We start from the raw sequence: 14,301 nt of genomic DNA, 5'->3' as shown, positions 1-14,301 counted from the left end.
GTCTACTTGCACCCCTTGATAAAGTCAGAAGGACGAAACGCGTTGGGACTCTCTAGCCCTCCTGTCTCATCTCTATAAGTTAAGCTACCCTTTCTCTCTTATTGCACCTTATAATTGATTTTAGGATCATTTTAGGTTAGAACATTTTTATTCATTGTCTGTTTAATCTTTTAGGAAATATCGTCTACTTTGTTTAAATAAATGCTTATATATTTTTTATACGTACCTTTTGACATTTTTTATCCATAGTGAAATATTTATCGTGTTTTTAGGTCCACTTCTAATACATACTTTTTTATGGTTTATTAACAAGTGCGGACCAGCACACATAGTATTTACTATTTTTGAGCAATCAGTCGCCGCATCTTCATTTATTGAATGCATACATTTTATCTCTAGTAACTTACCATTACTTTTACCCTTGAAGATTGGCTGACACCCCATAATTAGAAGGGGGACATTGCCTATTGATACCTGGTGCCTGGACTGAGGGTACACACGTGGTGCCACTCATTCTTTGTTTACATATATATATATATATAAAGCAGCAGTGGGTTCCGGCACTCACTCAAATATATGGCTGTCCCTGTTGCCCTCCGTGGTTAGGAAACATGCAGTTCCCAAATAGCAGCACGGTCCGGCGGCACTCAGGAAAAAATAACTCACAACAGCAGCCTGTGTGTAGTCTTCAATAAGCTTTACTTATTTTCGTCAGGACAAAGTAATGCAAAACAACTCACCATATTTATGTGCTCCTCTTCACCATCTGAATCAAGCCGGGACACGGCATACAGCACGCCTCCTGAGCTGTCCCATCATGATGACGTCACCCAGTGTGTCAATCACCAGTTAAAACTTTTCAAAGCTACAAATAGAAACAGGCATACATACGGATAAGCAGCAATAGAATAATGTATAAGCAGCAACATAATTATAAAAAACAGTTTAAACCTAAGGTCTCATTAAGACCATGTGGGCTAAGTGAGTCCAATCTGAAGATCCACTCAGCTTCACGCTGTAGCAAGATCTTCGATCTGTTGCCTCCTCTAGCCAGAGGGGGGACATGATCAATTATCCTGTGTTTCAAGGCAGTGGGAGAATGTCCCATGATGGCATAGTGCCGGGCAACAGGCTGTTCACTTGAGCCTTTAAGGACCGCAGTCCTAATTGCCATACGATGTTGCGCCATGCGCGTTTTAAATTGACAGTCGGTTTTCCCCACATAGTACTTGCCGCAAGGGCACACTAATACATATATAACGAACTGAGTGGAACATGTAACTCTAAATTTAATGGGGAACGTTTTGTTTTTAAAGGGATGTTTAATAGTTTCACCGGTCCACATGTAGCTACATGTGACGCACCCGGTGCACTTGACACATCCTAACTTGGGAGCACTAAAGAATGGAACAGGAGAAGTTTTTTAAAAGTTAGTGATATCACTATGTATTAGGAGGTCACATAAATTACGACCCCTGGAGTAACTGGTGACCAATTTTTTGTTGCAAAGACCAGGCAAATCACTGTCTGTAGTTACAATGGGCCAGTAGGTTTGAACCGCTGTACTGGCTTTACTGCTGGCCGTATTAAACCAATTGGGCCAGAAAATCCTATTGGTGACAGATTGTTTAGTTTTTCTTTTAAGGGTTTTGGATCTCGAGGTGGCAAGAACCTTCTTCTTAGTGAGGATTAACTGATCATAATTGTACCCACGTTCCAAGAATTTTTGGACCATTTGGTCCAACTGGATGTGCAGATCTTCAGCATCACTGCATATTCTGCGAACTCGCAGCATCTGCGAATAAGGGAGACCCCTAATAACAGATGAAGGATGGAAACTGCTGGGTGACAGCAACATATTTCTGTCTGTAGGTTTAACAAATAAGGATGTTTATAGTAACCCATTGTTTGTACTGATGCGCACAACTAAGAAATCGATCTGACTATCAGACGATGTACAGGTCAATTTGATGGGACTGTTGCTATTATTTTGTCGGTCAATAACGGCATTAAGGCTGGCTAACGAGCCATTCCACAGCAGGATCATATCGTCTATATATCTTGCATAATATAAGACATTGCTGGTAACCTCTTGATCTGAAAAGAAAATGTCACGCTCAACCATCATCATATAGGTGTTAGTGTACGATGGGGCCACTGAAGACCCCATCGCACAACCGGTCAGTTGCAGGAAAAATTGGCCATTAAAATAGAAATAATTTTTCTTAAGCACCATTTCTAGTAAGTCACAGAAAAAAATCACCTCAGGAGCCTGGTACCAAGGGCTGTTAGAAATTAGATGACGTGTGGCAGCTATACCCTCAGGGTGTGGAATGCTAGTGTATAGTGAGGTGACATCTATACTACATAGCAAGCAGCCATTAGGAATACTGCCCACTTCCTTGAGGGCTAACAGTAACGCTGTGGTATCTTGCAGATAATACTGGGAATGCTGCACAGCTGTTTGTAAGTATATATCCAAAAAAGCTGATACTGGTTGAAAAATAGACCCCCTGGCAGAGATGATCGGTCTACCAGGGGGTTTCACCAGACACTTGTGAATTTTCGGGAGTGTGTACAACAACGGCCTCCTAGGAAATTCACAAGTTAATAATCTGTTAGTGTTAGGGGTAATGACCCCCGAAGTCACAGCTGCAACCAAGTAATTACCAAGCTCCCTCTTAAATGCATTGGTAGGATCACCAGATAACAGTTGATATGTATCAATGTCAGACAGTTGGCGTTCAATCTCACATCTATAGTCTGATACATTTTGTACAACAATCGCACCGCCCTTATCGGCGGCGCGAATAACAATATCACGTCTATTGCTGAGAGATTTTAATGCATCATATTCAACTTTATTGAGATTAGAATGACGAGCCAACGCTAATTCCTCCAATGGATTGATGGAGGACTCCACAACCTGTACAAAGGATTTGATGGAAGCATTTGAAGAGGGGGGATCATAACTGGACTTAGGAGCTAATTTAAACAGTTCTGGTGGTAATGGGTCCTGTGTAGATGTACTGTCCTTAATGCCAAAGTGCTCCTGAAGTTTAAGTTGACGATTTAATTTGAATGTCTCAACCTTCCAACGAAAGGGATCAAAGCGTGTTGTGGGCACAAAACTCAGTCCCTTCTGTAAAACAATCTGTTCACTTGGGGATAGCGGAGTGGAAGAAAGATTGAAAATCACTTCTTGTTGCTGGGGGGTTTCCTTGCCCTTGATGCGCCTCCATTGTCCACCTCGACGACAGGGTCCCCGTCGCCTGCTCTCTGGGCGCGGGTCCGTACAGCTAAAGGGATAAATGGCTTCCTAGCCCCCCCTCTGGAGCGGTCTCTCCCTTGTTCATAATCACTAGCTGAGTTGGCTGATTCGTTAGACGACGCTGCATGGATACCTCTGCCAGATTTATAGCGATTGGCAAAGCGTTGCGGGCGGGGGTTGCCCGTAAGCCATCCATACACATTGTTTGTATCATAATCGTGATTAACTTTGAGAAACTTCTCTTTTTTGTATTTAATGAGATCGCGTCTGTACTTCTCAGTCTGTAACTGAATCTTATCTAGCCACTTCTTAGCAGGATCATTAAGCAAAGTAGTTTTGTGACTGGCATCAAATGCTGCTACTTTCTCCTTAGTCAGATTTAGTTCCCGGGTTGATTCTTCTATCACAAGCAATAATAAATCAAAGGAGCACTTATTCAAAATTGCGTACCATTTTTTGCAAAATGGTACGTTGTGATGCCCGATGGTGGGTATATTTGAAATGCGGAAGCCCCGCGGAATTTTTTTGTCAGTGAAATATTCTGACAAAGTTGCAGCATGATAGTAGAAGTCCAATTCACGTCTCTTTAATCTAATGTACTCATGATATAGATCTGCGGCCGAGGTGTTTTCAGGAGCATTGAGTATGCGCTCCTTATAGACAATTTTATCTGCTTCCAAATCAGAATATGAGTGGGTTGCATCCTTGTCCAGGACCACTCTCTCAAAGGTGCTTTCCATATTTAAGTACACCGATACTATGCAGCAATTTGTAGTGTTGTGCGGCTACTGCGGACTCAATATATCTAAGCAGTGATATATATTATATCTATAAAAGTGCAAGTGGAAAAAAGGAAAAACCACCCAAAACAGGCAAAACAGTATATAATATAAATAATATAGAAGGATACCACAATCAGGCTCAAAAATGATTTTTGAAAAAAAGAAAAACGATAGACCCACGAACACTCCCTTTGGAGCAGTAATTTATTCCGATCACCTCCGCGTCTCAAGGGGGGATATGGTCAATTGGAATAACCCCCAAATCCCGCATTTTATGTTTGGCAACGGCGAAGTGTCGCGCCACCGGTGGTGTGTTTGTTGTCAATGCATAGATAGGCTTTTTTTAATAGATGATGAATGGGCTGCTACTCGCACCTTTAAAAGTCGAATGGGTTTACCCACATAAATCTGTTTGCATGGATATGTGATCATGTATATTACAAAACGGCTGTCACAATTCAAATGATGTTGTATAGGATGTGACTTGCCATTTTTGGGGTCAACAAAGCATCTAAAAGCACCATGTCTGGATTGTAACCAGGTCCTATTTCTTATAGAGAGAAGGGGGGTTTATAGGAACTGGCTACCTGTTGGCGCTATTGCAGCCTTGAGTCTGTACTAACCCACAGCTATCACCCAATAGCAATATACAAGATAATACAATACAACAAGATTTGGGATTCCAGGCTTCTAAGGCGCAAAGATCAGTAGTAGGACTATCAGACGGCGACGTTGCTCTTGGTCTTGTCGCTATCTTGAATGTTCATACTCGGTGAAATATGGAAACAGAACAGAAATGGGGAGAAAGCCAACTGTTATGTGTTGTTCCTCATTCAAACTACAAATAGATGTAAGAGAAGAATTGATGGGCGTACCCCACTCACGGTATAAGCGGAGGGGTATAGGCACGTAGCGTTATCTTTAGGGACCCTCTGGTTCTTTTACGTCAGCCTTTCGTTCTCCCCGTGTATGTGCATACAGGTGAATAAACAAAAATTGCGTGTTAGTGTGTGTACTTTGTTTAGTTCCTCGAGCAAGACTTCCAAAGGAACCGAACAGAGTTTTTTTCCTTTTTGTGGGCGTACCTCACTCACCAAGTGAACGGTGGGGGTACACCTATAAAGGTTTCTTTGTGGGAAAAACTGAAAAATTGAAACAGGATGGGCGTACCCCACTCACGGTATTTCAGATGGTAAACAGGCCCGTAGCAGGTTCTTTGTTTGGCGTCCTCTGTCTACTCAATGAATTGTGGCGATTCCCATCCAATCGACATAAATAAAGTGAAGCATATATACAATGTGTAAAATATCATTCAGTGTTTATAGATACAAATAATTATCGCTGAAAAGTGAATGTGTACAGGGAGCGTACCACGACTCACACTATGAAGTGCTGTTTTAAGTGTAAAAAGGTATCTTTATATGTAAGAACCGTAAACCTCCACCATGTGAGACAAGAAAGGCAGCAAATACCAGGGGATTTCTTCTAATAAAGAAGGAGACGGAGAAGTTTGTGCGTACCAGACTTACGATTTAGTAAGTCTTGAAACTCTCATAACGGTTTCTTTGTTCTTGTATTTCTTATACCAGTATCACCATTGGGTCCATAACAGATGTATACCCTGAAAAATGATGAATATAATTAGCCGTAGAAAGTCCACTTCAAACATCAAAAAAATTCTTGCCAGGTGTTTTTTTTTATAAAGGTAAAAAATTCTTTATTCCAAAACCACATCCTCTGTCCCCATGACAGACGAATGGACCATAAAAACAGGGGGGTACAATCTGAAGACCACACACGATCACAATACAAGCAAAAAAGAAAAGAAAATGAAAAGAAAGGACTTCCAAGGAAATCCAACAACATCCAGATAAAATTCTTTAAGAAACAAAAGTACTTGAAAAAAGAGATACGTACATCCAATGTTGGGGTTCTTTGGTATAGATGGTGATGGCTGCTCACACTCAACACTGCCAGTGTTAAGTGTGAGCAGCCATCGCCATCTATACCAAAGAACCCCAACATTGGATGTACGTAACTCTTTTTTCAAGTACTTTTGTTTTTTAAAGAATTTTATCTGGATGTTGTTGGATTTCCTTGGAAGTCCTTTCTTTTTTTTTTGCTTGTATTGTGATCGTGTGTGGTCTTCAGATTGTTCCCCCCTGTTTTTATGGTCCATTCGTCTGTCATGGGGACAGAGGATGTGGTTTTGGAATAAAGAATTTTTTACCTTTATAAAAAAAACACCTGGCAAGAATTTTTTTTGATGTTTGAAGTGGACTTTCTACGGCTAATTATATTCATCATTTTTCTGGGTATACATCTGTTATGGACCCAATGGTGATACTGGTATAAGAAATACAAGAACAAAGAAACCGTTATGAGAGTTTCAAGACTTACTAAATCGTAAGTCTGGTACGCACAAACTTCTCCGTCTCCTTCTTTATTAGAAGAAATCCCCTGGTATTTGCTGCCTTTCTTGTCTCACATGGTGGAGGTTTACGGTTCTTACGTATAAAGATACCTTTATACACTTAAAACAGCACTTCATAGTGTGAGTCGTGGTACGCTCCCTGTACACATTCACTTTTCAGCGATAATTATTTGTATCTATAAACACTGAATGATATTTTACACATTGTATATATGCTTCACTTTATTTATGTCGATTGGATGGGAATCGCCACAATTCATTGAGTAGACAGAGGACGCCAAACAAAGAACCTGCTACGGGCCTGTTTACCATCTGAAATACCGTGAGTGGGGTACGCCCATCCTGTTTCAATTTTTCAGTTTTTCCCACAAAGAAACCTTTATAGGTGTACCCCCACCGTTCACTTGGTGAGTGAGGTACGCCCACAAAAAGGAAAAAAACTCTGTTCGGTTCCTTTGGAAGTCTTGCTCGAGGAACTAAACAAAGTACACACACTAACACGCAATTTTTGTTTGTTCACCTGTATGCACATACACGGGGCGAACGAAAGGTTGACGTAAAAGAACCAGAGGGTCCCTAAAGATAACGCTACGTGCCTATACCCCTCCGCTTATACCGTGAGTGGGGTACGCCCATCAATTCTTCTCTTACATCTATTTGTAGTTTGAATGAGGAACAACACATAACAGTTGGCTTTCTCCCCATTTCTGTTCTGTTTTCATATTTCACAGAGTATGAACATTCAAGATAGCGACAAGACCAAGAGCAACGTCGCCGTCTGATAGTCCTACTACTGATCTTTGCACCTTAGAAGCCTGGAATCCCAAATCTTGTTGTATCCTATTTCTTATAGGCCCAATATCGGAAGGGGCCAACAAATCCTTAAGTTTTCGGCTTATTTTGTAGCAAAATAAAGGAGGTTTTTGACAGAATTTGCCAATATCATCTGATTATACGATGATATGCCAATGTCTCAATAGTTTTGCGTATGTGTGCTGAAGCAATTGAAAAAGTGCTGGAAAACATAAGTCTGTTACTGTCCATTTGTTTATCCCTTTTCACAAAGGTCTGTTCTCGCGGGATTTGCAAACAGTGGGTAATTGCTTCCTTGATTTCTTTTTGATCATATCCACGTTGGATAAAATGATCGCCCATCTCTGTAAAAGCTTGCGGGAGGGCATCCACATCAGATGTTGCCCTCACTAAACGTAGAAGCTGGGATAGCGGCAAACCCTTTTTCAAGGGCAGTGGATAGAATGAATATGCTGACAGCAGGGAATTTTTGTCAGTGGGTTTCTTGTAAATGGACATATGAATCCCATTCATGGTAGACGTAATGCAAACATCTAAATAACTTATTGTGGTTTCACTAAATGAAAGAGTAAGCCTGATTGTGGTATCCAATGCATTAAGGGTGTCAATGAAATCAGTCAGCATCTGTACACTGTACAGTTAATGCCCAGGGAAGATCACAGTATGCGGCAGTTGAAGTGCAGCTGGATCAGCCTGTCAGTCGGGATACAAGGGGTCGCGCCTCCTTGCCGGACGGGCTCGTTAGTACGGAGACTGATGGCATATACCTCTAGAAGGAAAAGCAGATCAAAATGCATTCAAGTAAGGAAGTGGGGGCACAACCACGAAGTGTACGGTTGGTGTACGCTTCGCTAAGGAGCTTTGTCAGGACCAACCTGAGTGGTGCCTGGAAGCCCAATATGTACCTGCCTAGTCATAAGTATTCATTAGATGCAAAATCGCTGGTGCGGGTCTGATCACAAGGAAGTTAGTTCATTGGTTGCTGTGATGACGCCAAATCGGGCTGTCATTCTAAATGGGAGTGTATGTTGACAACATAGATACAACATAAAGGCCCTTATTCTGATTGACGCGGACTTTACCGCATACTTTCGGATCGCGTCTTTACGGCGTCTGCGCATGCGTGGAGAACGCAACGCGCATGTGCCACGCCTTGACTCGGTACCAGTTCGGCCAGATCCCGTCCAGAACTGTTCACCGCTATCATTCGGGAAATAGGGGCGTATTATGGGCGTCATGCGGAATGACACATGGGCGTAGTTTCAAAGTGGGCAAAACGGGGCGGAAACATGGGCGGACACGGGGGAGTACACTTATGTTGGGGGGCGTACATTCGGAAACCACTCCGAATGCACGCGATCAAAAAGGGCAGAAATGTGCGGTGTCCACAAGTGTACTATTGCTTTGCGGACACCACTCGTTCATGCGGTAGGCGAACGTACGCCTAATGACTACAACCATTAACACCTGAACCCAATAGAATCTACTCCTTTACTCATTACTCACTAATAGGCCGCTTGTCAGTGCTTTAATTGAAACCATTGCTGCTTCAATTGCTGTAAGGGTTAATGTGTGCAATGCATGTGTTAGGCATGCTTGTAAGGATATATTGGCATCTAATTGATTCCAATTCCAAATAAGCTGTTTTTTATGAGGATAGGTAATTGAATAAGTGGGTCATGTGATGTATTGCAGAATTGACATAATAGTGGGTTGTTTGGCGTAAATACTCCGCTTACGGGCGGTAGCACCGCTTGGCTCCCGTTCGGATGCGGTATTTCCGAGCATACTCTGTAATACTCAGTAATACCGTGCAGAATCGGAGTGTTTCTCCCGCACACGCATGGTTTGTATGTCGTCCGTAAACACGCCCTGTTCTTAAAGAGTGAGTCCGTCCGAATGCGGAGGACACGTGGGCGTTTCTACGGACGATGGCCGCACGCGGCAAAACACCGTGGCGTGCGGACCGCACCGTAAGAATGCGGGAATATCCGCACCGATCAGAATAAGGGCCACAGTTAGATAATAGACCGGGTTTAATTGAGATAGATATATAAATTTATACCCTGATGTTTGTCCCGTGTTCAGATGGTTACAGAGTATAGAGTTACGAACGTAACATGACTTGAAAGGCCCACGTAGGGCTGTCAGTCATTCTATATACGAATGCATATTGGCAATATTGAAACAGAATGTTTCATTACATATTGAAGTACTGTAGTTTCAAAATGCATCAATGAGGTATTTTTTAAGTTCTTACGCATGTGCTAAGATTATGTGTGATAATACGGCATATATCAGTCCCTATCCCTGATGAATAAGAATTGAATAATTGGAAAGAGAGGAGTTATGTTGTTAGATGCTTAAGGACAAAAATGTGTCTTCCAACAATTTGTATGTCAACTGGTGAATTAACAATACTGAAATACAACTAAGTATGAATATACAAGGTGTAAGAAATTAATTTGAAAAGAATATGTCGATTAAAGAACAGACAGGTCTGTTAAAGTGAGTATATCTTGAAAGAGAAAAATATCAATATCTATGGTGAAGAAGAGAGACTCCAAAGTATATCATACTAAAGAGACAGTTTGGTGCTCTTTCTAACCTCTGCGTGCCTCGGGGTAGGTGTGATATATTTAGACACACATCCCCTTGGTACACCAAGATGGGAGCAAGTACCATGTGACTCATAACTTATAGGTTCATAGTGGAGCATATCCACTAATATGTAGGTCAATGTGATCTATATTAGTGTGCGCCACAGTTGACGCGTTACCCAAGGTTTAAATGATTGACCCTTGGAATATGGTGCGGCTATTTGGGATATATATATTTTTCAGAGGAGATGCATCATATGCTATCACGTAAGTGTTTAAAAGAAATAGAAAGGATGAGGAAGGGGGGTGTGTTCCTGGGATTAATAATAAATCTAAATGTGGGTGAAGGAAAGTTACTTTATAAAAATATATATGTTGGTGAGATACATGCAAAAATAAATAAAGAAGACTGCTACTAGATATTGGATCAGAAGGAGATATGGTATAAAAACATAAATATATTAAAAATAAAGTATAGTGGGGATACCAATGTGTGAAAACCAGTGGAAATTAAAACAAATATAAAAGAGTGCAACAAACCGTGTAAAAAAAAAAAGGCCACAATATTTGTGTACTATGGATGTGTATGTGTGATAAAAAATTATTAGAAGGACAGTGGTTGTAAGGAAAAAGCAACAGAAAATATACATATTTTCCTTTAATTTTGATGGTTTCAGATCATAGAAAAACCGTATAGTTATTTTCTTCATTAAGGCCTACTGGGGACATGGATCCCATCAGGAATATTAACCGAGTTTCTTGTCTCAAGAGTTCCCTGTCCCAGTCTCCTCTGCGTATGTTCATCATAATTTTACTCATCCCATATGCTTTGAGGCCATTTGGACTGCCATGATGGTATCTCAAAAAGTGTTTCGCCACTGGTGTTAAAGTTTTGATTTTGTTTTGGCACATTCTTGATGCTGAGTAGATGTTCTGATATCCTCTTTTTGAGTGGCCTGCGTGTCTTGCCGATGTAAAGTTTACCGCAGGGACATTCCAAATTGTAAATCACACCTGCAGTGTTGTATGTGATATATTCTTGTATTTTCCAGGTCTTCTCGAATTTGTCGGTGTAGGTATCACGTGGTATCATGTAAGCACAAACTCTACATGTACCGCATTTGAAAGAACTATTTTTGTTAATTTTGACCGTGGTTTCTTTCTCAAGGTGACTATGAACTAGAATGTCCCTTAGATTATTGCTGCGTCTCCAGCTTATATCCACTCTGTCCCCAAGAATTTCTTTCAAATCCTCATCAGTCAAGGATATCGAGATGTTTGTTTAAAACTCTCTATCTCTCGCCATTCTTTGCAGAAAGTACCTACAAAGCATATTTTCTCAACCTGGTCAGATGTTTTATCTTGGGGGATGAGGAGCTGTTCTCTCTTGTACTGTCACACTTCTTTTCTGGCTCTGCGGATCGATCTTTTGCTATATCCTTTTTAAGTGTCATATCCAGTTCATCTGCTCTTTTGTTGTAAGTATTATCCTGTGAGCAGTTGCATTTGGTCCGCAGGTATTCCCCTTTGGGGAGTCCTTTTATCACTGCGCTTTTCTGATGTAGCAAGGAATTAGTGGAGGTCTTCTTACGAAACATATCGGTAGTGATCGATCCATCGGGCTCGATACTTATGCAGAGGTCCAAGTATTCCAACTCCTCCTGGCTCACATGATATGTAAGTGTGAGGTTCAAATCATTGTTGTTAAGCATGTTTATAAATTCTTGAAATAGACTGATTTCGCCTTCCCTAACAATGAGCAGATTGTCTATATATCTTAACCACACCAGTATGTATTTGGTATAAGTTTCCTGATTTTTTTGTGAAGACCCTCTCACGTTTCACCACCCCAGGTACAGGTTCGCATATGTGGGGGCACAAGTGCTCCCCATAGTGGTCCCCTGTACCTGGAGATAGAACTGGTCCTTACACACAAATTAGTTCAAGACAAATTGTAATAATTTGATGATAAAATTGTGGAGGGGTGTATCTTTATCCATGTTTAGAAAATACTCAGCCGCCTGTATACCATATCTATGAATGATGCTGGTATACAGGCTCTCCAAATCGCAGGTGATCAGCCATGTGTCTGGATTCAGAGTGATGTCCTGTATTTTATTAAGGACATCCATTGTATCCCGTTTCTCTTTTTCCTTCAAAAAAATTTTCTCTGTCCTAAATCCATGTCCAGTGGTAGCACACCCTTTTCATGCTGGCACATATTTACACCATGATTATTGAAGGGGTCACCAAGTATATTTAAAACCATACCGTCCTGTGCGATTAACATCCTCTCTTGTACCATCTTTTTAATACCCTTCTGGCACCACCTCAACACTCTCCTGAGAGCTGCAGCTATGTATCGTCATGACCCACAAACACACCCACGATCGGGGGGGGGGGGGGGGGCTGGAGTAGCTCACCAAAAGCAGCAGGCTTCTGTCCCCAAAGCAGACACTGCAGGCTGGACAGGCAAGGGTGTGCAAGACAGGCAGGAGGGGTTCCCAACAACCGTTAGAGGTTCCGCAGTCTCTGGTGTCACCCAGGTTTCCTGCATCCCAGATGGTGACCCCATAGTGTTAGGGACCTGCTCGACAAGAGGTGACCTGGATGATTGGTGGGCAGGCCAATATCACTGGCCAATACTAACAACCTCCCCCTGTTGACCATTTTCATATTGGCCATGTGACCCTGTCCACCTTTTGACTCTGTCTATTGCATGTCAACCTTTTGGGGTAGACCTATTGACTGTCTATCTAGACACTGTAGATATATCAACTGGATCCAATTGAGTACATTTAGTAAGGGATATTATTTAAGTTGTGTGAGCAGTTTTCTGTTTCTCTTTACACTGTTTGATAGGAACAGGGAAGAAATTACAGACTAGATAGGCCAAAACCAAGTGCTTCTAATATGCTGTCAAATTTTATGTTTTTATGATGGAGCAGATATTGTGTTGGATATGATTGTGCATCTGCAGTCACATCACAATTTAAAGTAGCTTATGAGGCCCCAACATTTATTTTTAAACAAAGACTGTATTTTTTTTCTTTTTAAATTGCATTTACTGTATATCAAGACTGTAAACAAAACACATTCTGTTATGTTAATTTTGTGAAGGGTGCATAGTGTTTGAATAGATATATCTTAAAAAGTATTAGTGATATAAAACTGAAATTTGGCATGTCAGTGGAGAACAAAATAGTAAACGTGACAAATGTGTACACTTTTTCCACTTCCTATATTGCAAATATTATAAAACAACATCAAAATGTTATATTGTAATGATTTGTCAGTCATCGCATGCTCTTCATGCCTTCCGCTATAATCAGTTTTTGTAGGCACACTTTGTACATCAGAACCTTGTTTGATTCTGAAAAATAATGTCCAGGCTGAGAGGTAAATTTAGTAAAGCTTATATAAGTGAAAAATGGGGATGTTGCCCATAGCAACCAATCAAATTGTAGCCATCAATTATCTATTGCATCCTCGAAAATTCTAGAATCTGATTGAATGCTGCAGTATGTGCAACATCACCACTTTTTTTCTTTTTAGGAAGCTTTATCAAATGCATCCCTGAGTCTGTTGTTGGACTTCTTTCATTGATACTAGAATTGACAGCTTCAGATTACTTCTCATAATTCTGTAAATTATACAAGTACAGTTTGTTTATTTACAGTATATTTTTTTTTATCTTTTAGATTACGAGAGAAAATAGAGATGACCTGCTACAAGAAATTGTGAACTTTGTTAAGGACTGCTGCAAATAAGTGCTTAAATTCAGTGGAGCACAGGATCCATAACTGATTATCATTGGTCTTTACATTAAACAGAATATTTCTATGCATGGCGAACTCAAACATATTAAAATAATTTGACAGTAATGTAGTTTCTTAATTAGTTATCCTAAACTATTAAAATAAAAACTGTGTAATGTGGTCCAATGTTGTTTTAACTCTGCATTAGTTTTCTACGCTAACATTCCTAAAAAAAATGTGTGTATATATATATATATATATATATATATATATATAGAGATAGATAGATAGATAGATAGATACAGTACAGATGTACCACCGCACTTGCCATTCCTAAGAATGGGGTGCAACACTTCCCAGGTTGGGGTGCAGTGGCCTGTGACCACACACTCTAGTAAATACAAATACAGGGGGCCCAGCACACACTACAACAAACTAACTCACCTTAACATACAAATAATCAAATAAATAATGGGAGTTCATAAATTGATCAATGCATTTAAGCTTGTAGCCCATCGCCAAGGGACCCCATTTCACTGCAAATCCTACACTAACAACTGGTCTCTCAAGAACCTGGCAACTACTGATACATCATAGCTAACATGAACATGTGTTTTTTCTTGGTTTAAAGCTCACCTGCCAA

The 14,301-nt window shown here is 40.6% G+C and overlaps 1 protein-coding gene across 2 annotated transcripts in view; it reads left to right on the top strand.

Moving 5' to 3' along the window:
* The window catches only part of NTPCR (nucleoside-triphosphatase, cancer-related), a 109,709-nt gene extending 95,875 nt beyond the window's left edge, over window positions 1-13,834 (top strand). For both annotated transcript variants that reach the window (XR_014471646.1, XM_083176368.1), the window contains one exon: window positions 13,602-13,834. Coding sequence is in view for 1 of the 2 variants with exons in the window: in XM_083176368.1 (XP_083032494.1) it covers window positions 13,602-13,670 (69 nt within the window). In the remaining variant the exon portion in view is untranslated. The remainder of the gene's footprint in view (window positions 1-13,601) is intronic.
* The last annotated feature ends 467 nt before the right edge of the window (window positions 13,835-14,301 follow it).

The sequence above is a fragment of the Crinia signifera genome, chromosome 3 (genome assembly GCF_055691185.1).
Source record: "Crinia signifera chromosome 3, ASM5569118v1, whole genome shotgun sequence".
Taxonomy (NCBI): domain Eukaryota; kingdom Metazoa; phylum Chordata; class Amphibia; order Anura; family Myobatrachidae; genus Crinia; species Crinia signifera.
Note: the sequence above shows the minus strand (reverse complement) of the source record. Positions and strands in the feature narration are given on the sequence as shown.